Genomic DNA, 22,598 nt, shown 5'->3' with positions numbered 1-22,598 from the left:
AATAGATATGTGGGCACAGTTGGCAACGGGCTTTGTTGCAAGGATAGGTTCCTGGGCTAGTGGTTCTGTTGTGTGGTATGTGGTTGTTGGTGAGTATTCGCTTCAGGTTGGGGGGCTGTCTGTAGGCAAGGACTGGCCTTTCTCCCAAGATTTGTGAGAGTGTTGGGTCATCCTTCAGGATAGGTTGTAGATCCTTAATAATGCGTTGGAGGGGTTTTAGTTGGGGGCTGAAGGTGACGGCTAGTGGCGTTCTGTTATTTTCTTTGTTAGGCCTGTCCTGTAGTAGGTGACTTCTGGGAACTCTTCTGGCTCTATCAATCTGTTTCTTCACTTCCGCAGGTGGGTATTGTAGTTGTAAGAATGCTTGATAGAGATCTTGTAGGTGTTTGTCTCTGTCTGAGGGGTTGGAGCAAATGCGGTTGTATCGCAGAGCTTGGCTGTAGACGATGGATCGTGTGGTGTGGTCAGGGTGAAAGCTGGAGGCATGTAGGTAGGAATAGCGGTCAGTAGGTTTCCGGTATAGGGTGGTGTTGATGTGACCATCGTTTATTAGCACTGTAGTGTCCAGGAAGTGGATCTCTTGTGTGGACTGGACCAGGCTGAGGTTGATGGTGGGATGGAAATTGTTGAAATCATGGTGGAATTCCTCAAGGGCTTCTTTTCCATGGGTCCAGATGATGAAGATGTCATCAATATAGCGCAAGTAAAGTAGGGGCGTTAGGGGACGAGAGCTGAGGAAGCGTTGTTCTAAATCAGCCATAAAAATGTTGGCATACTGTGGGGCCATGCGGGTACCCATAGCAGTGCCGCTGATCTGAAGGTATACATTGTCCCCAAATGTAAAATAGTTATGGGTAAGGACAAAGTCACAAAGTTCAGCCACCAGGTTAGCCATGACATTATCGGGGATAGTGTTCTTGATGGCTTGTAGTCCATCTTTGTGTGGAATGTTGGTGTAGAGGGCTTCTACATCCATAGTGGCCAGGATGGTGTTATCAGGAAGATCACCAATGGATTGTAGTTTCCTCAGGAAGTCAGTGGTGTCTCGAAGGTAGCTGGGAGTGCTGGTAGCGTAGGGCCTGAGGCGTGAGTCTACATAGCCGGACAATCCTGCTGTCAGGGTGCCAATGCCTGAGATGATGGGGCGCCCAGGATTTCCAGGTTTATGGATCTTGGGTAGTAGATAGAATATCCCAGGTCGGGGTTCCAGGGGTGTGTCTGTGCGGATTTGATCTTGTGCTTTTTCAGGAAGTTTCTTGAGCAAATGCTGTAGATGCTTTTGGTAACTCTCAGTGGGATCAGAGGGTAATGGCTTGTAGAAAGTGGTGTTGGAGAGCTGCCGAGCAGCCTCTTGTTCATATTCCGACCTATTCATGATGACAACAGCACCTCCTTTGTCAGCCTTTTTGATTATGATGTCAGAGTTGTTTCTGAGGCTGTGGATGGCATTGTGTTCTGCACGGCTGAGGTTATGGGGCAAGTGATGCTGCTTTTCCACAATTTCAGCCCGTGCACGTCGGCGGAAGCACTCTATGTAGAAGTCCAGTCTGCTGTTTCGACCTTCAGGAGGAGTCCACCTAGAATCCTTCTTTTTGTAATGTTGGTAGGCAGGCCTCTGTGGATCATTATGTTGTTCAGAGGTATTTTGGAAATATTCCTTGAGTCGGAGACGTCGAAAATAGGATTCTAGGTCACCACAGAACTGTATCATGTTCGAGGGGGTGGAGGGGCAGAAGGAGAGACCCCGAGATAGGACAGCAGCTTCTGCTGGGCTGAGAGTATAGTTGGATAGATTAACAATATTGCTGGGTGGGTTGAGGGAACCATTGCTGTGGCCCCTTGTAGCCTGTAGTAGTTTAGAAAGTTTAGTGGATACTCTCATAAAAAACCAACCTTCCACACAAACTTCCTCGTGGCTGGATTTTACTAAAACTAGACAAGCCATTTACAACGCACACTTTACTTCTCTACAAAAGAAAAAGGACACTAAACTTTCTAAACTACTACAGGCTACAAGGGGCCACAGCAATGGTTCCCTCAACCCACCCAGCAATATTGTTAATCTATCCAACTATACTCTCAGCCCAGCAGAAGCTGCTGTCCTATCTCGGGGTCTCTCCTTCTGCCCCTCCACCCCCTCGAACATGATACAGTTCTGTGGTGACCTAGAATCCTATTTTCGACGTCTCCGACTCAAGGAATATTTCCAAAATACCTCTGAACAACATAATGATCCACAGAGGCCTGCCTACCAACATTACAAAAAGAAGGATTCTGGGTGGACTCCTCCTGAAGGTCGAAACAGCAGACTGGACTTCTACATAGAGTGCTTCCGCCGACGTGCACGGGCTGAAATTGTGGAAAAGCAGCATCACTTGCCCCATAACCTCAGCCGTGCAGAACACAATGCCATCCACAGCCTCAGAAACAACTCTGACATCATAATCAAAAAGGCTGACAAAGGAGGTGCTGTTGTCATCATGAATAGGTCGGAATATGAACAAGAGGCTGCTCGGCAGCTCTCCAACACCACTTTCTACAAGCCATTACCCTCTGATCCCACTGAGAGTTACCAAAAGCATCTACAGCATTTGCTCAAGAAACTTCCTGAAAAAGCACAAGATCAAATCCGCACAGACACACCCCTGGAACCCCGACCTGGGATATTCTATCTACTACCCAAGATCCATAAACCTGGAAATCCTGGGCGCCCCATCATCTCAGGCATTGGCACCCTGACAGCAGGATTGTCCGGCTATGTAGACTCACGCCTCAGGCCCTACGCTACCAGCACTCCCAGCTACCTTCGAGACACCACTGACTTCCTGAGGAAACTACAATCCATTGGTGATCTTCCTGATAACACCATCCTGGCCACTATGGATGTAGAAGCCCTCTACACCAACATTCCACACAAAGATGGACTACAAGCCATCAAGAACACTATCCCCGATAATGTCATGGCTAACCTGGTGGCTGAACTTTGTGACTTTGTCCTTACCCATAACTATTTTACATTTGGGGACAATGTATACCTTCAGATCAGCGGCACTGCTATGGGTACCCGCATGGCCCCACAGTATGCCAACATTTTTATGGCTGATTTAGAACAACGCTTCCTCAGCTCTCGTCCCCTAACGCCCCTACTTTACTTGCGCTATATTGATGACATCTTCATCATCTGGACCCATGGAAAAGAAGCCCTTGAGGAATTCCACCATGATTTCAACAATTTCCATCCCACCATCAACCTCAGCCTGGTCCAGTCCACACAAGAGATCCACTTCCTGGACACTACAGTGCTAATAAACGATGGTCACATCAACACCACCCTATACCGGAAACCTACTGACCGCTATTCCTACCTACATGCCTCCAGCTTTCACCCTGACCACACCACACGATCCATCGTCTACAGCCAAGCTCTGCGATACAACCGCATTTGCTCCAACCCCTCAGACAGAGACAAACACCTACAAGATCTCTATCAAGCATTCTTACAACTACAATACCCACCTGCGGAAGTGAAGAAACAGATTGATAGAGCCAGAAGAGTTCCCAGAAGTCACCTACTACAGGACAGGCCTAACAAAGAAAATAACAGAACGCCACTAGCCGTCACCTTCAGCCCCCAACTAAAACCCCTCCAACGCATTATTAAGGATCTACAACCTATCCTGAAGGATGACCCAACACTCTCACAAATCTTGGGAGAAAGGCCAGTCCTTGCCTACAGACAGCCCCCCAACCTGAAGCGAATACTCACCAACAACCACATACCACACAACAGAACCACTAGCCCAGGAACCTATCCTTGCAACAAAGCCCGTTGCCAACTGTGCCCACATATCTATTCAGGGGACACCATCACAGGGCCTAACAACATCAGCCACACTATCAGAGGCTCGTTCACCTGCACATCCACCAATGTGATATATGCCATCATGTGCCAGCAATGCCCCTCTGCCATGTACATTGGTCAAACTGGACAGTCTCTACGTAAAAGAATAAATGGACACAAATCAGATGTCAAGAATTATAACATTCATAAACCAGTCGGAGAACACTTCAATCTCTCTGGTCACGCAATCACAGACATGAGGGTCGCTATCTTAAAGCAAAAAAACTTCAAATCCAGACTCCAGCAAGAAACTGCTGAATTGGAATTCATTTGCAAATTGGATACTATTAATTTGGGCTTGAATAGAGACTGGGAGTGGCTAAGTCATTATGCAAGGTAGCCTGTCTCCCCTTGTTTTTTTCCTGCAAACCCCCCCCCCAAGACGTTCTGGTTAAACTTGGATTATTGCTGTGCACATTGTAAGATGAGCTGTTGCCAGCAGGAGAATGAGTTTGTGTGTGTGGTTTTTGGAAAAAAAAGGGGTGTGTGTGGGGGGGGGGGGGTGAGAAAACCTGGATTAGTGCTGGAGGTGACCCACCTTGATTATCATGCGCATTATAAAGAGGGGTTTCAAAGGGAGATGGGCTGTTGCCAGCAGGAGAGTGAGTTTGTATGTGTGTGGGGGGGGGGAAGGGTGAGAAAACCTGGATTTGTGCTGGAAATGGCTCTACTTGGGGATCACTTTAGATAAGCTGTTGCCAGCGGGGGAGTGAGGTGGGAGGAAGTTTTGTTTCATGGTCTCTGTGTGTATATAATGTCTTCTGCAGTTTCCACGATATGCTATGCATCCGATGAAGTGAGCTGTAGCTCACGAAAGCTCATGCTCAAATAAACTGGTTAGTCTCTAAGGTGCCACAAGTACTCCTTTTCTGTTAACTACTTATGCTAAACCATCTGCTCCACCTTGGATTTAGCTGTGGTACTCTGAGTACATTTCCTAGACCTGTAGAACTCTGTGTAAGCTTGAAATTTTGTCTCTCTCCGAAGTTGGGCCAGTAGAAGATATTACGTGACTCACCTTCTCTCTCTCTCCAAAAGAATAGCACAGAGGTAAAAGCAAAATCAGGATAAGGCACAAAAGGAATCACACCAAGCAAGGGACATAAAAGACAATAAGAAGAGATTATTTAAATACATTCGGAGCAAAAGAAAGACAAAGGAAACTGTAGGTTTGCTGCTTAGCGAAAAAGGAGCGCTAACATGACGTCAAGACGGCTGAGGTGTTTAATGCCTATACTGCTTCAGTCTTCACTACAAAGGCTAATGGAGACCAGATACCAAACACAGAAAAGGCTAATATCATTCTGGGGTGTATTAACAAGAATGTTGTATGTATGTAGGTAATTGTCCCGCTCTGCTCAACATGGGAGAGGCCACAGCTGGAGTAGTGTCCAGTTCTGGGTGCCTCACTTTAGGAAAGATGTGGACAAATTGGAGAGAGTCCAGAAAGGAGCAACAAAAATGATAAAAGGTTTAGAAAACTTTTCCTCACAGGTCAGGTTAACAAACAGGGCATGTTTAGTCTTGAGAAAAGAAGACTGAGAGAAGACCTGATAAGTCTTTAAATATGTTAAGGACTCTTTTATAAAGAGGATGGTAGGACAAAAAATAATAGGCTTAGTCTGCAGCAAGGAAGATTTAGGTTAGATATTAGGAAACACTTTGAACTAGTTAAGCTCTGGAATAGGCTTCCAAAGGACGTTGTGGAATCCCCATCATTGGAGGTTTTTAAAGGCAGGTTGAACAAGTGCCTGTCAGGGATTGTTTAGGTTTCCTTGGTCCTGCCACAGTGCAGAGTGCTGAACTTGGTGACTTCTCAAGGTTCTTCCAGCCCTACATTTTTATGATTCTATACATTGTATGTTTTAAAGCTGCAGCTAGGAGGGCTAGAAACCAACTTTGTTGTTGTTTATATTGCAGTAGTGCCTAGGAATCCCAGTTGTGGAGCAGCCCCTGTTGTGCTAGGCACCAAACAGACAGAACAAAAAGACAGTAGTTCCCCTATAAGAATGGGGATAATGATACTGACCTCCTTTGTAAAGTCCTTTGGGATTTACCTACTGATGAAAAGAATTATATAAGAGCTAGGTATTATTTAGTATTTGAATGAAAGATGAGGTTCTCGCCTAATCACATGCCTCCGGGAACTGGGACTTTAAGAAAAATACCAGATATTGTGAGACTCATGATAAAATTGTAAGAGTTGGCAACACCAGGATTCCAGAAGGTTGATGGGAGAAAGACCCAGCAAAATGTCCATTCGCAAAGGTTCAACACACTTTTTTTTGTTTGTTTTTTCTCACTTGAATAAATTATCTTTATCCAAAGGGTTCCCAGAAGCCATTGCAATGAGCATCTGATCTATTCACAAAGTTAAATGTAGCTTGGAGAAGCACGTATGATGAGTTATATGTTCTAGTAGATTTAGTTCAATTTCCATTCCCTCCTTTCCCAGTTACTCATAATTCTAAAGCAAATTCCTTTTTGGGCTGACATTTTAAGTGCCTGGTCTTAATTCATTTTTCTTGGAAGATTTAGCTCAGTTAGTCCATCTATTGTTCATTATTCAGTTATGGAAAATATCCCTTATGTTCTGGCTAAAAACCTGTGCACGTATAACTAAATAAAAATTATTGTTGGTAGAAACTTTAAACTTGGTTTATCATTGATTCATACCGAGATCTAAGGTTGAAGCCAATTTTGAAAAAAAATCAGTCGTGCATTTTTAAAAGTATGTGTATTAGAATTTGTACATTTTGGGGGGATGAGGGAGGGCAAAGGATATGACTTTAAGGCCCTTTCAACCTCTCAACTCAGACAGAATTTGCTGACTCTAAATGTTTGTAATTTCCAGAGAGACTTAGACCAGGTAATTTGAGTCATTTGAGATGAAGGGACAGTTCGGCTTGAGCCCTTAGTCTTAAATTTTGGATTATTATTATTATTTATTGTTATTTTTAACATTTTGAGTACTTTATTTCTTAACACTAACATTGCATTAATTTCTTTAAAATCTTTTTGCATAGCAAATACAGCTCTGTAAAATCTTACGTTAATACAGTGGTAAATTTGAGAATTTACACGTGTTAAGGTCCCACAGCACCGTTAATTTATCCAGATGTATATGTAATATTTTAGATTACTGTTGTTCAGTATTATATGTTTATCTTTCTTCATATAATGTGTGTTGTGTTCAAGTAAATGCTGCTGTAGGAAATGCAGGCTTTTGAATTGATGACTTGACCTGAGATTTGGTTTGGCTTTATTCCACTTTTGCATGACTTGTTCACCAGCTGGTTATGCCCTAAACTGAATATTTGGCCTAAATGTAAAATATTTAAAGGCATAGTAATTTTACCTCTACCCTGATCTGATGCACAGTGTCATTGTGGCCCAAGACAGAAGTTCCCTATGACCTACCCTCCATCTGCTACTGTAGAATGTTGCTAGTTCACGTTCAAGATCTGTCTGGTGGAAGAAGCGTTCTCATTGCTTTATCCTTTCCATCAAAGGGTAGTGATGGACAGTTTCTTCCTTTTATAGATTCACGGATTCTAATGTCAGAAGGATTTGTGATCATTTAGTCTGACCTCCTGTATAACACAGGCCAGAGATCTTCCCCAAAATAATTCCTAGAGCAGATCTTTTGGAAAATCATCCTACCTTGCTTTAAAAATTATCAGGGACGGAGAGTCCACTATGGCCCTTGGTAAGTTGCTCCAATGGTAATTACCCCACCGTCAAAAATGTACCTTATTCCAGTCTGAATCTGTCTAGCTTCAAGTTCTAGTCATTGGATCATATTATACTTTTCTCTGCTAGATTGAAGAGCTTATTACTAAATATTTGGTCCTCAAGTTTCAGCACCCCTTCATCTTAAGTTGAAGGCTGAGGACGCTTCTGGTCCTTTCTCTCAAATTGTCTTGAAGCAAAAACAGAGAAGTCAAGGCTGGATGTTTCTAATATAAAAAAGGAGGGAGAAAGGGCTTTTATTGTTCTTTTTTTAAAGAGAACACTTTTGGGCCTTCCTAGTACATCCTTTAGAAAAAGGCACAAACACACACTTTTTGCAGGTCACTGTTAAGTGATTTGAATTGATCTTCTTTTCCATTTGCTTCAGGTAAGCCAAGGAGCCGATATGCTGTGAATAGCACTAATGACAACACAGAAGACCAAGATGGAGACTCCAGGTAAGGAAATTTCCCCTCAACCAAAAGTTTTAAAATAGAGGAGGAGAATAGCCCATGCTCCTTTCTTGAACACTAGTTGAGTAGGTGAATCCTCTTGTACTGTATGAAAGGAGATCTGCAAAGAAAAGCTCAGAACTGAGTTAACCTCAAACAGATGTGCTGGATGCACCTACTAACCAGGCACTTCTCATGAGAGTCAGAGTGCTGCTGAAGATGCTGGTTTTTGGGCAAGATGTAAATCAGACATTCTAACCCCTTCTGGTCATTAAAGAGCCCATGTCACTCTTTCAAAATAGGAGTGTTAATCCAGTGGCCTTGGTCAAATTTCAGTTCTACCTACCTGCATCTCCAAATGGGAGTTACAGCTGGATGCAGTGTTCTTCACTTGCTGCCTTAACTCTCATGTAGAGTTGTGCACAAATAAACTGGTGTGTTTCCCCAGAGGTAGCTGCAATTCTTTGTTGGATGAAGTGATGTCTCATAAGGATACTGAAATTTAAATAATGTTTTTGAGATCCTCAGATGAAAAGTGCTGCAAGTGTTGAGTGTCCCTACGTATTATTCAGTTTAAATTGATCTTTTAAACATTCTTCTTACTTCGTGCGAAGTCTCCTGCTTTGTTCTGGTTTGTGCCAGAATTTATCACTCTTGGGCTTTCACAGATGTTTGCAAAGTCAGCAGGTGTCCTGAGCTCACCATTAGCTAAGTTGGTGTTCTCTGTGGCATGTTTTTTAAATCTTATGAAATAGTAAAAGGACGGGTTCTGTCACCCTTACTCCTGCTGAGGAAAGTGTTATTTGAAATCAGTTAGACTAATTACAGTGAAAGATACCACTTAATATGAGAGAAGTTGGCAGAATTGGACCTCAAAAGGGGAAATTTATGTCCCGATCCTGCAAAGATTTAAGCACATGCTTACTTTTACTACCATGAGTAGTCCCATTGAAATCAGTGTAACAGCTCGTGGTAGTAAAGTTAAGCAAGTACATAAGTCTTGGTGGCATCAGTGCTTTTTGTTTTTCTCATCTGTAGAAAATTCCATTTGCTTGCGACTTATAATAAATCTGTGTGCTGTCTTTTTTGGTATCTTTGGTGTCTTAGAATGTTGCAATCTGGAATGTCCTCAGTGAATCCAGTACAAGGCAGCAGACTCCATGGGAACTAAAAACAACTTTTAAAAGCTAGTATTTTAAAGTTAGTTCTGTGCTAAAACCTCTGCACAGCCAAATTAGTGGAGCCATTCAGCATGTGTTTCTTTGGTTAACTCAGGTTGCTTTTGCAAGTCACTGTTAAAAAGTTTGGCCCTAGTATTTTGTAGACTATACTTGTAAAGCAAGGGAAAGCTGTGCTGCTTTTGGCATTTCAAAGAATTCTCAGAATGCCAGGAAAAGAGGGAAGCTATTGGCTCCTACAGATAATGACCAGCATGAGACCCAAAAACAGAGCTCAGAGAACTTGTAATGCACTTGAAGAGCTGAGTTACCAAAATCTCCTAAATCCCAGTTTTCATTGTATTGTGACCTTGTACATTATTGAATCTTTAAATATGTGTTTTTTCTCTTACAAACAATTGGAGTTACTGGAATATTGCGTTCAATTCTGGAGTCCACTTCAAATGGATGTTGAAAAATTGGAGAATGTCCAGAAAAGAGCCACCAGAATGATGTGAAGTTTGGAAAAAACATGCCTTTCAAATACTTAAGGAGCTCAATGTATGCAGCTTATTGGTCATAGTGTAGATATGGAGAAGATTTTGGATAGCAGAGGGTTCTTTAATCTAGCAGACCTGATGAAAGTGCTCTTTGTGTGCTTATGTTTCTGCCTTCAAAAGTGCAGAGGTGGCTCCATTTTAAACCCGCTAGCTGTGACAAAGTCCTTTTCTGAAATTACACTTTAAGTTTAATTCTTCCTTTGCATAAATCCTTCTCTAGCTCCCAGAATAATCAGTATTTTTCACAACTTTCCTCTCACATGCTAATGGAAGGAAAGAGATAAGCTCTTGTCTACAGCGGAAGAACTGATACAACGGCTAGACTGATCCCCATCTTCAGAAATAATAGCGGATAGCAACAAGTGACTTCTTCCATCAAATTACTGCACGTGCTGTTAATGTACATGTTTTCAAATTGTTTCCTGAAATGCACTAACTTTGACTTTCTTCAAATATAAAGTTGTACAAATGCCTTCTGTTTTCCCTTTTTCTCTTGAAATATGATGGCCGGACAGCTTCTGTTTTCAGATCTGTATCTTTCAATAGATTGTGACTCTGATTCTTCTTCATCTGGGGTCAAGTCATCGAGCAAGCATGCACCATCTTCGGCTGTCCATGGCAGCACTAACATCCACCTGCTTAGGTCCCTCATCTTCTTCAGTGTGATCCATCCATCACTTCCTCAGCTTTCCACGGGATCTGTTTACTACCATGCTGTCATCCCATTCGATCTTTGCCTGGTCCTCTTCATTCATCCTCTGCATGTGTCTGAACCAGCGAAGTCACACTTCCTGGATTTTGTCAGTCACATCAGACTTTGACTGCCATCCTAACGCTTTCATTTTGAAATCTGTTGCTTTGTGTAACTCCTTTATAGTACAAAGACATCTTACCTTGAACAGCTGTTGGCATTGAATCTGCTGTCTCTTCACCACCCATGTTTCTGCACCATACAGCATTGCTGAGTGCACTGTTGTTCTATAAAGTTGGGCTTTCAGTCTCAGAGGCATATGTTTGTTGTGCACAACACTTGAGATGTTGTTGTTCCAGCACTCCCACTCTGGACTGTGTCTCATTCAAGCTCACTGTCGAGGTACCTGAATTGCTCAATTTGGTTTAGTTGTACTTCATTAATCTCTATATCCAGTTTCCCTGTGGCATCTCTACTGACCCACATGACCCCAATCTTACTCATGTTCATTTTTGTCCCATGCCTGCTTAGTTGGTCATACCACTCGTTTACTATTTTCCCTAAGTCATCTTTTGAGGGTGCCCTTACTGCTACATCATCTGCATATAGCAGCTTTTCATCTTTTCCCATTGTCACCAATTTTTGAACAGATAGTGTGAACAGCTCAGATTGAACAGACACAATGGAATAGCCTACTGCTTTTCCTGAGTTAATTCTGTTCTTTTCAAAGTACATGCATTACATTTTCCTTTAAATGAAAGACCATGTGATACCTTTAATTGCACTCCAGTGAACATAACTCAGTTATAATTAAGCCCTTGAGCTGGGGAAAAAAATCAAATCTGCATTTAGCAGTAAAACTTTTAATTGGAGCATGAGACAAGTTGCCAATAGTTTTATAGATCAGTACATAATGCAATTGCTCCTACAGTGGAAAGAGGATAGTATTTACTTCATTTGGTTTTAGCAATCCCCACTGTTAGCATTAGCTTTAGCAAGAGATTTGGTGAGGCTGTGAAATAATTACGTATTTGTGGTCACAAATTAGAATAACTTGATTTTTCAAGATTAGATTTGCTTTGTAATTTTATTTACTGATGGGATTACTGCAGAGAGAGTTAAGGTTGTTTAGGTGTCTGAATTCTGCATTTCCATACCTTAACATAATTGGATTTTTTTTTTTTTAAATTTAGATTTCTCTTGAATTTCCTGGGTTTGTTCATGCTTGTTTTTGAGATAATTACAGCATTCTTGTGATGCTTTCACCCACAGTTACTGGTACGTACTCTCAGCCTGAACTCTATTTTAATATAGCTTTGTCTGGGATTTCATCCCCTTTTCAGAAGCAAATGGAGTAGCAAAAATACTTGCATTGTATTGTGCGTCGCCTTCTAACAGGAAGCTATCTAGCGGGATCAGTCACTTGGCAGAACAAACTTTGCCTGACAAACACATCTCCGCTTGCTTCCTCCTAGCCTTCCACTATTCCCCTCTGCCTAAATAACCCAGTTAAAACACATCTCCTCTCCAGAGTGACTTACAAACATTAAATAATCATCACAACTGGTGGAGATTTGTATTAGCTCTTTTGCACAAATGGGAAAACTGAGGTACACAGGCCTCAAGTGACTTTCCCAGTGCCATAAGGTAAGGCGTGGTCTACACTTAAAAAGTTTTGCCAATGTAGTTATGTCAGTTAGGGAAATGAAATTTTTTTTTGGCCAACATAGCTGTGCTGGTAAAAGTGCTAATGTAGATGCACTTATATTGGTATAACCTGTACTTAGGGCATGTGATTTTAGGTTTTAATTGATAAAACACTCCCAATTTATCTATATATACAAATCAGTGTTTAATCAATAAATATTGCGAAAAGCCAGAAATGGTTACTCAATTCGTGTTGACTTCACCACTTTCCCAGTGCAGTTTGTTTATATAGGTGATGTCCCTGCTTCCTGGCTTGCATCTAAGGGCTTGTGTAGCTAGACCAATAATGCAGACTGCAGATTGCAATTTCTAAAACGGACTAATGTTTTGTGCATTAATTGGTCTGTGTAGACCCTTTTGATGCATACTAAAATTTCCCTAATGTGCTTTAACAGTGTTGTTTGAAGCAATACAGTGTTAAAGCGGACTAGGGTACAAATGCACTACATGCTAAACCAGGGACTCAACTACAAAGATCAAACTAACATAAGTCATTTTTATACATATAATAAAAATTAAAGTAGATCCTATTTATACAAGAATTTTGGGAAGTACCCCAAAAAAATCTTTAGAATATCAGAGAGAGTGAGCTCTGGGGGAAAAAAAAAAAAAAAAAAAAAATTTGGGGCATCTACATAAAACGCAAATTGTTAAGACTAAACCCCCAAAAATGAAATGAATGAAAATCTGAAAAACAGGAACTCTGTTTATCCTATCTGGCATAATCTATACCGGTGTAAGCACTTTTATACCAATATAACTGTATCTACACTAGGAAAGTTTTTGCCAGTTTAACTGCATTGGTATGGTTAAACTGGCAAAATTTTAAGTGTAGAAAAGGCATAAATTTCTGGCATAGTAGAAATCTGGGAATCAGGAATTCCTTCCCTGCCGTTACCAAGCCGATTCAGCTGGGACAATCGGCATATTCAAGGATTGCTGTGTCAAAAACAGGCTTTTGCACAAGTTGGCTCTCAAACCCTTGTAGCATTAAGCAACTACAGTAGCGTGTTCCTTCCAGAGGGAAATCCGCAGCTGTCTGCTGAGCTGAGGAGTCTGATACAGATAAGGCTACACCCTCTCTCTCAGCTCCACATACTCCTTTACCCTCCACCACATGGAGCACAGTCCTCTTGCCCCATACCTGCTGCTTCAGTCTTTGGTTCAATAGTGGGAGCTGTAAAAACCCATGAGACTGTCCCCAGCTGTTAGGAGCATTCTCCCTGTCAAGGGTTTTCCAGCTGTTGGTCTCATGTATGTACCTTTTGTTAATACACCTATTTTAACAGCTCGGAAACTCATTAAAGTAAGACACAGCTGAAGAGTGTACTACCAAGCTCTGCTATAGCAGAGCTTTCTGGTGGTGAGGCTGCTGTGGCAGGCCCTCCCCTCCTGACTGTAGGAATCAACTCCTATATGCACTCCCTTGTTAGCGTTTCTAGTGAGACTCTCTCACCTTCAGAAATGCATATCCTTCCCTCCCCCACTTCCTGACCAACACCTGCTCCCCTCTGATAACTCCTCCATTCTCTCTCTCTCTCTCTCTCTCGCTTTCCTTTTGTTAAGCACCTACCTGGTACCCCTTCCGTGTATTCTTAGGGGCCTCCCTTCAAGAAGCACCTGGCTTTCCATCCATCGTTTTAGACATCCATCCCGTGATTCCACTTCTCCCTCCTTTTGTGACACTTCTTCTCCCATTTGTAGGGTGTCCCTGGTTTTCTTTGCTGTAACAACTGTAAAGTGGTTGGCAGGAGGCTGAGTTACCTTTCCAGTAGAATCAGAGTTGACATTTTGATTTTAGGTTCGGCTTTTAACATGCATGGTATAAGGCAGCCATGGGTTTATCTGGCCAAATTTTCAGTTGCACCATCCACCTTTGGAAGAGTACCCTTTATTTTTATTCTTGAGAAAAGCATTTCTATTTACTCTGTCCACTGGTATCTGGGAGCCAGTGCAGGAGTGTCTGCTCCCATAGTGTATGAATAGCTGCAGTTGAGAGCAGAGTCAGTAAGTGCCTCCTCTGTTCTCTGCATCAAATGGAAGGCTTCATGTCCTTTGTCACACAACCTTTTTCAGCTTACTCATCTTAAGGCTTTGCTTGCTGACTGGTCCTGGGTATGAAATGAGCCAGGGATGGAACTGGCTCTGCCAGTGCTGTGAATCTGGACCGTCTCGTATGGGGATGTGTGCTTATTTGGGAATAGCAGCAGTTCCATGTGCAAGACCGTCCAAAGGGCCTCAAATGTGTATAAAATCCTCAGTGTCCTATGTCTCGTCTCTAACCTCTGAGCTATGCTGCCAGCGCCTCGCAAGTTGACAACAAGGAGGGTTTGTGCCATATGGCGCTGTGTGCAACTTTAAACAACACAGATGAGTTCTTGTAAACACCAGTAACAATCTGCCCCGAGAACCGAAGTTAAGGAATCTCTTCCTCTAAAATCAGTGTTAGTTTTTCTGCAATTTCTAGACCAGAATATGCTAGGTAAGCATTAATTATAAAATATGCACCAGCAATGCCCTTACCATAGGCTTGCTGTTACTCTTGCATGTAGCTATCTCTACTGTACAGAAGTTTAACCCTTAATAGTCCATCTTCATTTTTAATATTGTCACTTTTGTGTATCATGTGTTACTTTGCCTGGTTTATTCTTTTGTTGTATTTTTTGTTTTTGTTTTGTGTTTATGCCCATGTTCCCATTTCAGAGAGCAATGTCCTCTAACAGATGAGCAATTGGTTTCAGGGTAAGATCAAACATTCTAAACAATCACATCTGTCTAGAATGGCTTTCTTTTCTCACCATCCTTTAATTGTGCTTTATTTCTGATTTCCATCTTACACTGAACACTGAGTTAATTTGAACTCTCTATTAAATCACAGTGTCCATAGGAAATGTATTGCCAAGGTTTCTTGCTAGGTGATTTGAAAAGGTCCTACTAAATTTTTTGTGCTTCCTGTAGTGTATCGAGTGGGTGGACCCATACTGTCCTTTCTCTGGGTATAGGAAAGTAGGCAATCCCGCAAGAATCCACGCCTGTGTCAGTGAAGGTGCTGCAATGCCCCCAGAAAGCTCCATGGGAATTGTGTCTTGGGTCATGTATCACCAAACAAACATTTCATCTTAGTATTAATTATCAAACCCTAAATCAGTTTCTTTCTGACTAGCAGTCGATCACTTAGAAGTATAGTCCAATGAGTAAAGTTATTTAATTCCATGGTAGCCTTACTGTGTGAGTCACTGCATTGTAAGGAAAGATAGCTAGCCATTGGGCTTGTGTCACAAAGTATTTCAAAGAGGGCCCTTTTACATGTGCCCCACTTTGAATTAATGTGTCCTTCCTAATAATCATTTTCAGCTTCCACAATTTTGGTACAAAGAAATGAAAGGAATTAGATTAGCAAAGAGAGAGATGGCTTTGAGGGCAGCTTGAGTGTGTCACAGTGACCAAGAAAGTTGTACGCACTGGGGAGAGGCTCCTTCTTCCAACCTGGAAGAGAATAATGTCTGGAGGCTGGAAAAGAGTCTGAAGAAGATGGCTTGGAGTGAGAGGGAATAAATTCCAAGGTCTCCTCACAGACAGCTGCACGTAGTCAGAGCAGGAGCGATGCAAAATAGTGTGGCACTCTCTTAGCTCAGATTGCTCCCTCGAGCTGCAGCTGTATTGTATGCTGTTGTCTTCTGCCTAGGCCAAACAATATCAGGGGAAAGCTAAGAATCTTTCTCCCTACTCATTTGATCACCTGGCATAAATGCCTCCTGTCAGTAATGGTATGGAATCTCTTCTTGGGCACAGATGGCTGTGTCTGTTTGAGGGTGTCTTCCACTCCACCAAAAGAAAATAAAACTAAAGCTACTGTTGCTACCACTGGTTCAGTTCCACAGGTAGTAGCAGTAGTGGCAGCCAGCAAATGCTAGTGCTCCCAGCCTTAACTGCTCTATTGTGTACTGCTGATACCACTGATGGAGTTGAACTGGTGGTAGCAGTCGTGAGAGATTTCTGGTTTAAAAATTCTAAACCCTAGTCTAGCCAAGGCCTTTGGTTTCCGGAGTTAGATCCTGCTTGTTCTGTGCCCTGGTACAAGAAGGGTTTGCTCCCCTTTAGAAATCACAGGGCGCTACATGGTCGCACAAGTGCTGGATCTGTCATTGCCTAATAGTGGAATCTCATCAGCTTCAGACAAAACTTTTAGGGCTCTGTCAGTTGAAGTACCAATTCCCATTGACTTTAGGCATTTTTACAAACATCAATAAAATTCCAAAAATGTTAATATAAATAGTAATTATCATAGTGCCTTGGAGCCCTAGTCCTGGAGCTGTGGTGTTCATACAAACCAGTCCAGGCTGGAATAATAAAAACTGATAAACCCCTCAGTCCACCTTCTCTGTAAAAGGCCAAGGAAATAGATGAGCTATGCAGTGTATCATCACGGTTAACAGTTTGTGTGACTAAGGGGGAGTGGGATCCAGAGTCAAAGACCCCACATTCGCTTGAAGAGGCCCTGCTACAATACCAGACTCTTCTCCCTGGAACCAGAGGGCTGTGCATCTCAGGTGCTTCAGCTGGTCACATCTGTGGTAGTCTCTCAGAGGGAGAAAGAGGTAGGTAGGCAGACAGTTACAAACCATTGAGGGCTTTATAGATGAGACCAGCTCCTTGGCTTCCAGGTGGAAGTCAAGCAGAAGCCAGTGCAGATTACAGTGTATTCTGCACCAATTTTACCTTCTGAATGGCCTGGCTGTGTAGCCCCATGTTGAGCATGTTGTTGTAGCCTAATCTTGAAGTGACAAAAGCAAGCATAATGGGTCGGGGCCCCACAGTCAAGACTTTTCTCGTCAAGGACAGATAGGAAAAAATGCCCACTCATCAGCACCTAGCCCTTTCTGCTCCCAAATTTGCCATCCCTTGTGGCCCAGCCCATTTTAAGATTCTCCCCAGTCCAGTGTGAACCACCTAATTAAAACAGGCTAGTGATGCAGGGGATTTTTCACAAATGGGCACCTGGAGCTGTAACCTTGTGTTTGTTTTTAACAGAAACTGTTTTCAGGGGAGCTCTTTCTAGTCAGTTTGAGGAAACTTCAGTTTTTTTCCTTATTGAATTCATATGTGTGGTTGAACAAATATACACTATTCATGAAACGATGGCTCAGTTGGCTTTGAGGCACCTGGATTAATCCATCTCCTTATGCCCATATCCAGTAGGAAACTGTCTCCTATAAGCTGCAATACTGTCTGTGATGAGCAGTTATGGGGTTTGAAAATGCAGTGCACACTTGCTCCCTCCAGAAGTGCAAGGGCCATCATGACCCTAGCATACCTAATGTCCAGTAGGGCAAGGGTACTCCCAAATCTCATAGCCTCTATGGCAGCTGCCAAAGCCATTGGGTCAGTGTAGACGTTCAGTATAACCAGGAATATTCTCCATACTAATAAAAGGAAATGACTAGTGTGCTAATTGAAAGGAAATACAGCTGCCTGTGCAGGGGTGAATGTGTATATATTATATGGCTATAAACTTTTCTCTTAACTCCTTTAATAACTCACCCAGCTAGACCAGAAATCTTTCTTAAATGAGTAGTTTCTTTGCTGACAAGAGATAAAGGGAGTGCAGCACACACCCGTAGTCTGCCTTTTTCTTTAGGTGATAGTGTTATCTGGAATACTTGCATTGGGAAGGGGGATGGGTGGGACGCGCGCGCGCACACACACAAGCAGATGTAAGTACAGGAGCTTAAATATCTCAGTTAGTGTTGTTAAACTCTCACCAGAAGGTTAGTTTAAATTTCTTCACTTTGGTTGCAGCTGGGCAGCTTCAAAGAGGACAGTTGAGGAAAGACTATACAGTGATAAAACAATTAAACTTTGTACAGTCCATAAATGGGGGGGGGGGAAAGTTTCCGACATGCAAAATGAAATCTGTTTTACTTTGGTCTGATCTCCTCTGTCTCAGACAACATGGTAATGGATGTGCTATAAGAACCTAAATAGACTGCAATGGTGTAAGATCACCCACAGCACTATCAATGGAGTTGCAGAGGGGTTCCTTCTAATGGCTTTTTATGACAGGGGTTTTCAGACTTTTTCATAATGAGCGTCATGCCTTTACAGTGAGATTCTGTTGTGGACACTTTCCCCCACATTCATGGACCACGTCCTCCACACTAACAGTGCCATTACATTCCTGTGACAACAACAGCAATTGTTTACATAAAGAAGTTTATTAGGAATGAGTGTACTGTATTGTTACTACTTTTAATGCAATTGAGTAGCTGGGATGAGAGCCAGCACCATGTGACCAGCCAGCTCTCTGCAGGCCACGAGACATTTAAATCTGACTATTGGATTTAGAAGAGATGGGACAGGCAGTGGGAAGATTTTTATTAACATCTAACCCCCCCCCCCCCATACACACACTTGGGTAGTTAACCTTCACTCAAGCAGACAAAGATCTTTATTTTGATACCTAGCTGCTTAATCAGTTCATAAACCTGCAGCTAAATCCAGGCAATGACTAACTTGAGCAGGTTTTATCTTTTTGAAAGCAGATAGCACCTAATCTTTCCCAGAGCATGAAATTTAAATAAGCATGAATCTTCATTCTTTGCCTTTGATGCTTCTCATTTTATTATTCTGGTGATCTGAGAGACATAATCTTACGGAATTATTAATTTTCATAATTGGATGCATTCAAGGTGTTCCAATTTAAAACTCTCTTAAAGCTCACACAAATTAAATAACTCTGTATTTCTGTTTGGGGAATATTTTTAGGGTGTGTTTTTTTTGGTAACCGTAGTAACTTGTTTCTACTTTTGAAGGTTTTCAGATGTCATCCTGGCAACAATTTTGGCTACCAAATCAGATATGTGTGGCAAAAAATTTGAGCTGAAGATTGATAATGTCCGTTTTGTTGGCCATCCTACTTTGCTGCAGCATGCGCTCGGGCAGGTACGGTAAGAGAGCTGCTGGGGCACTGGGAAACATTGTTCTCCTGAGAACTGATATGGACAGAACAGCAAAAGATTTATGAAATTTGGAATTCAAAATGTACACCATTGCTTTGAAACTCTGTTTTATGCCTGTGGTTTTTGGAAACTTTTGTCTTCGCTTATCTTCTGATGTTAATGCCAAATAGGTTGTGTCTACACTGGAAATTTTAAAAAAAAACCTTCCAAGTGGTTCAAACACAGGTGCAGCTGAACCAGTGTTAATATTAAATAGAAACCCTTATGAAGATATGACTCCAGTGGACCATATCTGTGCTTACCATTGTGCTAGTTAAATTGGCTTTTTGGCAGGTTTAACTAAACATAATGGTAAAAATTCTGAAAGCCACCTGAGCCTTGTGAACCCTATAACTCCTGCCAGTGCTAAGGCTGTTTCGTCAGGATATGGTTTAGAACAGGGGTTCTCAATCTCTTTCTTTCTGAGCCCCCTGCCCCCAGCATAGTATAAAAACTCCATGGCCCACCTGTGCTACAATAACTGTTTTCCTGCATATAAAAGCCAGGGCCAGTGTTAGGGGGTAGCAAGCAGGGGAATTGCCTGGGGCCCCATACTACAGGGACCCCTGCAAAGCTCTATTGCGCAGGCTTTGGCGTTAGCCCTGTATGGTAGGGCTTCGGCTTTCTGCCATGGGCCCCAGATAGTCTAAAGCTGGCCCTGCTTAGCAGACCTCCTGAAACTAGCTTGCGGACCCCTAGGGGGCTGCAGACCCCTGGTTGAGAACCACTGGTTTAGAACATTTGTTTTGTTTTTGGCGTAGAGGGTGGTAAAATTTCCCAGGGTGAGCAAGGCCTTATAGGCGCTTCTGAGTTGAGACTGTTAATTCATAAGTGCTGCATGCTGAAATGGAGTAGATGTTCAGCCACATGAGCCATGGAAAGGGCTTCTGCACAAGTTTGGGGAAGGATTTGCACTTTCCCTGTCCCATTCTATGATCTCACTAATAGTGCGTAAAAGTGAATTGGACTCTGGGAATTTCCGTGATCAGCAACGGTCTGTCCATTTCTCAGTGTCATGTCTAAAGCTTGAATTCTCTTTTTGCAAAATTCGAAAGAGGCACAGGTATTTCCTTCCAATCCCTTTCAATAAAAAGTAAATAAATAAAATTCTAAGTAATAAAGTAGCCACAACATTTCTGGCTTGGATCTCATCAGATTTCATAAGCTGCAGCGGGTTAATATCCAGGGCACTACAAGAAGTGGTGTTTGTGACTCACTAGCTGTGGCCCAGAATGCTTTTGTGTCAGAGCAATGTGCTGTTGCAAGATTCTTGTTCAGGTTAGATCCTGGCCTTCTGTGGTTGTTAAAAATCATATGGCAGTCTTTTCACAAGAGTTGACGTATTTAATCCTGTGTCCCTGGTATGACTCCTGTTTGTTTTATGATATTCTGCCTCTTTAAACACTCCCTATAGTTTAAATTGGTAAATATACTCTAGTCTTTCTCTTCTGGTTAGAGAACATTGTGAGATCTGATCCAGCTGCTGTTTTGAAGTCAGTGGCAGCACTCCCTTTGACTTCAGTGGAAACAGGTTTCGGCCCTAAGTTTCTAAATGCTTTGAGGCCTCTGAAAGGTGCTTAGAGAAATGTTCCTATGGGAATCTTTCAGCTCCAAGAAAAGAGGACTTGCGGCACCTTAGAGACTAACAAATTTATTTGAGCATAAGCTTTCGTGAGCTGTAGCTCACGAAAGCTTATGCTCAGATAAATTTGTTAGTCTCTAAGGTGCCGCAAGTCCTCTTTTCTTTTTGCGGATACAGACTAACACGGCTGCTACTCTGAAACCTTTCAGTTCCAAGAAACCAAATAACAAGGCTTGTTATCAAAACTGCAGTGCAAAGTGCCCCCTTTTTCCTCCTGTTAACTAGAATCTCATTTGGTCCTTTAGAAAACAGATGATTTCCTCTTTCCTTGTAGTTTGTCTAGTTTTTTTTAAGAATACTGATAAATGGTCTCATTTGTCTCCCTGAACTGTGTGTTACTTGGGACCCAAAGTCCATGGGAAGTGAGAGGTTTTCCACCCTTGTGAGGGTTAGGCATAAGCATTATGGAGCTCTCTGGGAGTACAAGCATGTTGCTTGGATCTCCTACTCCATCTTGTGGAGACACTTGGTCAGTGGAATAATCAAGATTTAACAGCTCCTAATGCAGGAATTCCACCTGTGTTGTCTGTCTTGATTTTATTTTTTCAAACGTCCATATATTTATTTGTTTAAATTGCAAAAGTCTTTTGTTGTGATGAGAATGGTTTTGGGGAAAAGGTTTCCAAAATACCTTATGTAGGAGACAAATCTACTTTTTGTTTTAGAACTGTATAGTGTGTGTGTGTGTGTGTGTGTGTTTGAATATATGCATTTCTAAAACATATATTCTCTTCAGTCCTGACAAGTGGAAATATTAAAAATGCGATATAGTAGAGTACATTTTGGGACAGGAAGGTCTGGGATTCAGTTCGGTTTATGCCACCTAAAGGCTTTTACTTGTTATAAAAAATTAAATTTATGAAAAATTGATTCAACTATAAGTAGAAATACAGTGAGGAATAAATGTACAAGCAGCCAATGGTAAAATGCAACAGGAAACTAACTTAATAAAACTAGATCTGTTAAATCAAGACCATTTCCATGTACAGCTGAACTCTCAAGAACTTCTCAGGAATCCAGTTTTTTAGTAGTTGCATCTATGCTATTTTAAAACTATGTCTGAAGTACTGCCTTCACTCATTAGATTTTTTATATATATTTTTCAGGTATCCAAAACTGATCCATCACCAAAGAGAGAGATGCCCACCATGATTCTCTTTAATGTTGTATTTGCTTTAAGGGTAAGGGCTTTTTTTACCCAAGAATGGATTCTGTATTGTTTTATAAGGACTGTTGGTTCAGATGCCAGTAACTTTTCAGTAACACATGTTCACTGTCTTCTTTCAGTATAAACCAAACTTTTAAAATTTGAAATATGTAAAAACAGTACTGCATGTGACACTAAAGATGCACAGTTTAAAATAAAGAAAGATCATGCAATCCTAGAAGTCTAAAGATGGAAGAGCCCTGTCAGCTTTTGCAGCCGATCTCTTGGGCCAGGGAATGATTGTTTCCGACAGGACGTTTTCTGTCATTCTTTTGCAGATAAATGCAAAGGTTGAGGTCCTACTTCATAGTTGAGATAAGCCTTATTGCACATCCTGTATATTTTATGGTATATATTTAATAACATAGACAGGAATCTTAAAGTATCCCTTTAACAAGAAACACAAGAATACAAAAGATTATGTAGGTGCAGCAAGGCCAACGCAATATTGCTGTAGAAACCACAACTGTTACATATCCTGACTTTTAAGATGTTGTACAATTGTAATCTTGCATTATTGTTTACCTATTGATGATGTACAGACAAGAGAA

At 41.8% G+C, this 22,598-nt stretch overlaps 1 protein-coding gene across 21 annotated transcripts in view; it reads left to right on the top strand.

Moving 5' to 3' along the window:
- The window catches only part of NPRL3 (NPR3 like, GATOR1 complex subunit), a 101,697-nt gene that overhangs the window by 6,229 nt on the left and 72,870 nt on the right, over window positions 1-22,598 (top strand). For 8 of the 21 annotated variants that reach the window (XM_043524420.1, XM_043524422.1, XM_043524410.1 and 5 more), the window contains exons 2-4: window positions 8,022-8,091; window positions 19,013-19,142; window positions 21,947-22,021. In XM_043524420.1, coding sequence (XP_043380355.1) covers window positions 8,022-8,091; window positions 19,013-19,142; window positions 21,947-22,021 — 275 coding nt within the window. Of the gene's footprint in view, window positions 1-7,468; window positions 7,611-8,021; window positions 8,092-11,686; window positions 11,772-14,903; window positions 14,943-19,012; window positions 19,143-21,180; window positions 21,310-21,946; window positions 22,022-22,598 lie in introns of those variants that run through there. The other 13 variants (XM_037911148.2, XM_037911151.2, XM_037911150.2 and 10 more) reach the window with 8 other exon arrangements.

The sequence above is a fragment of the Chelonia mydas genome, chromosome 10 (assembly GCF_015237465.2).
Source record: "Chelonia mydas isolate rCheMyd1 chromosome 10, rCheMyd1.pri.v2, whole genome shotgun sequence".
Lineage (NCBI taxonomy): Eukaryota > Metazoa > Chordata > Testudines > Cheloniidae > Chelonia > Chelonia mydas.
This window is presented reverse-complemented; position numbering and strand designations above follow the sequence as displayed.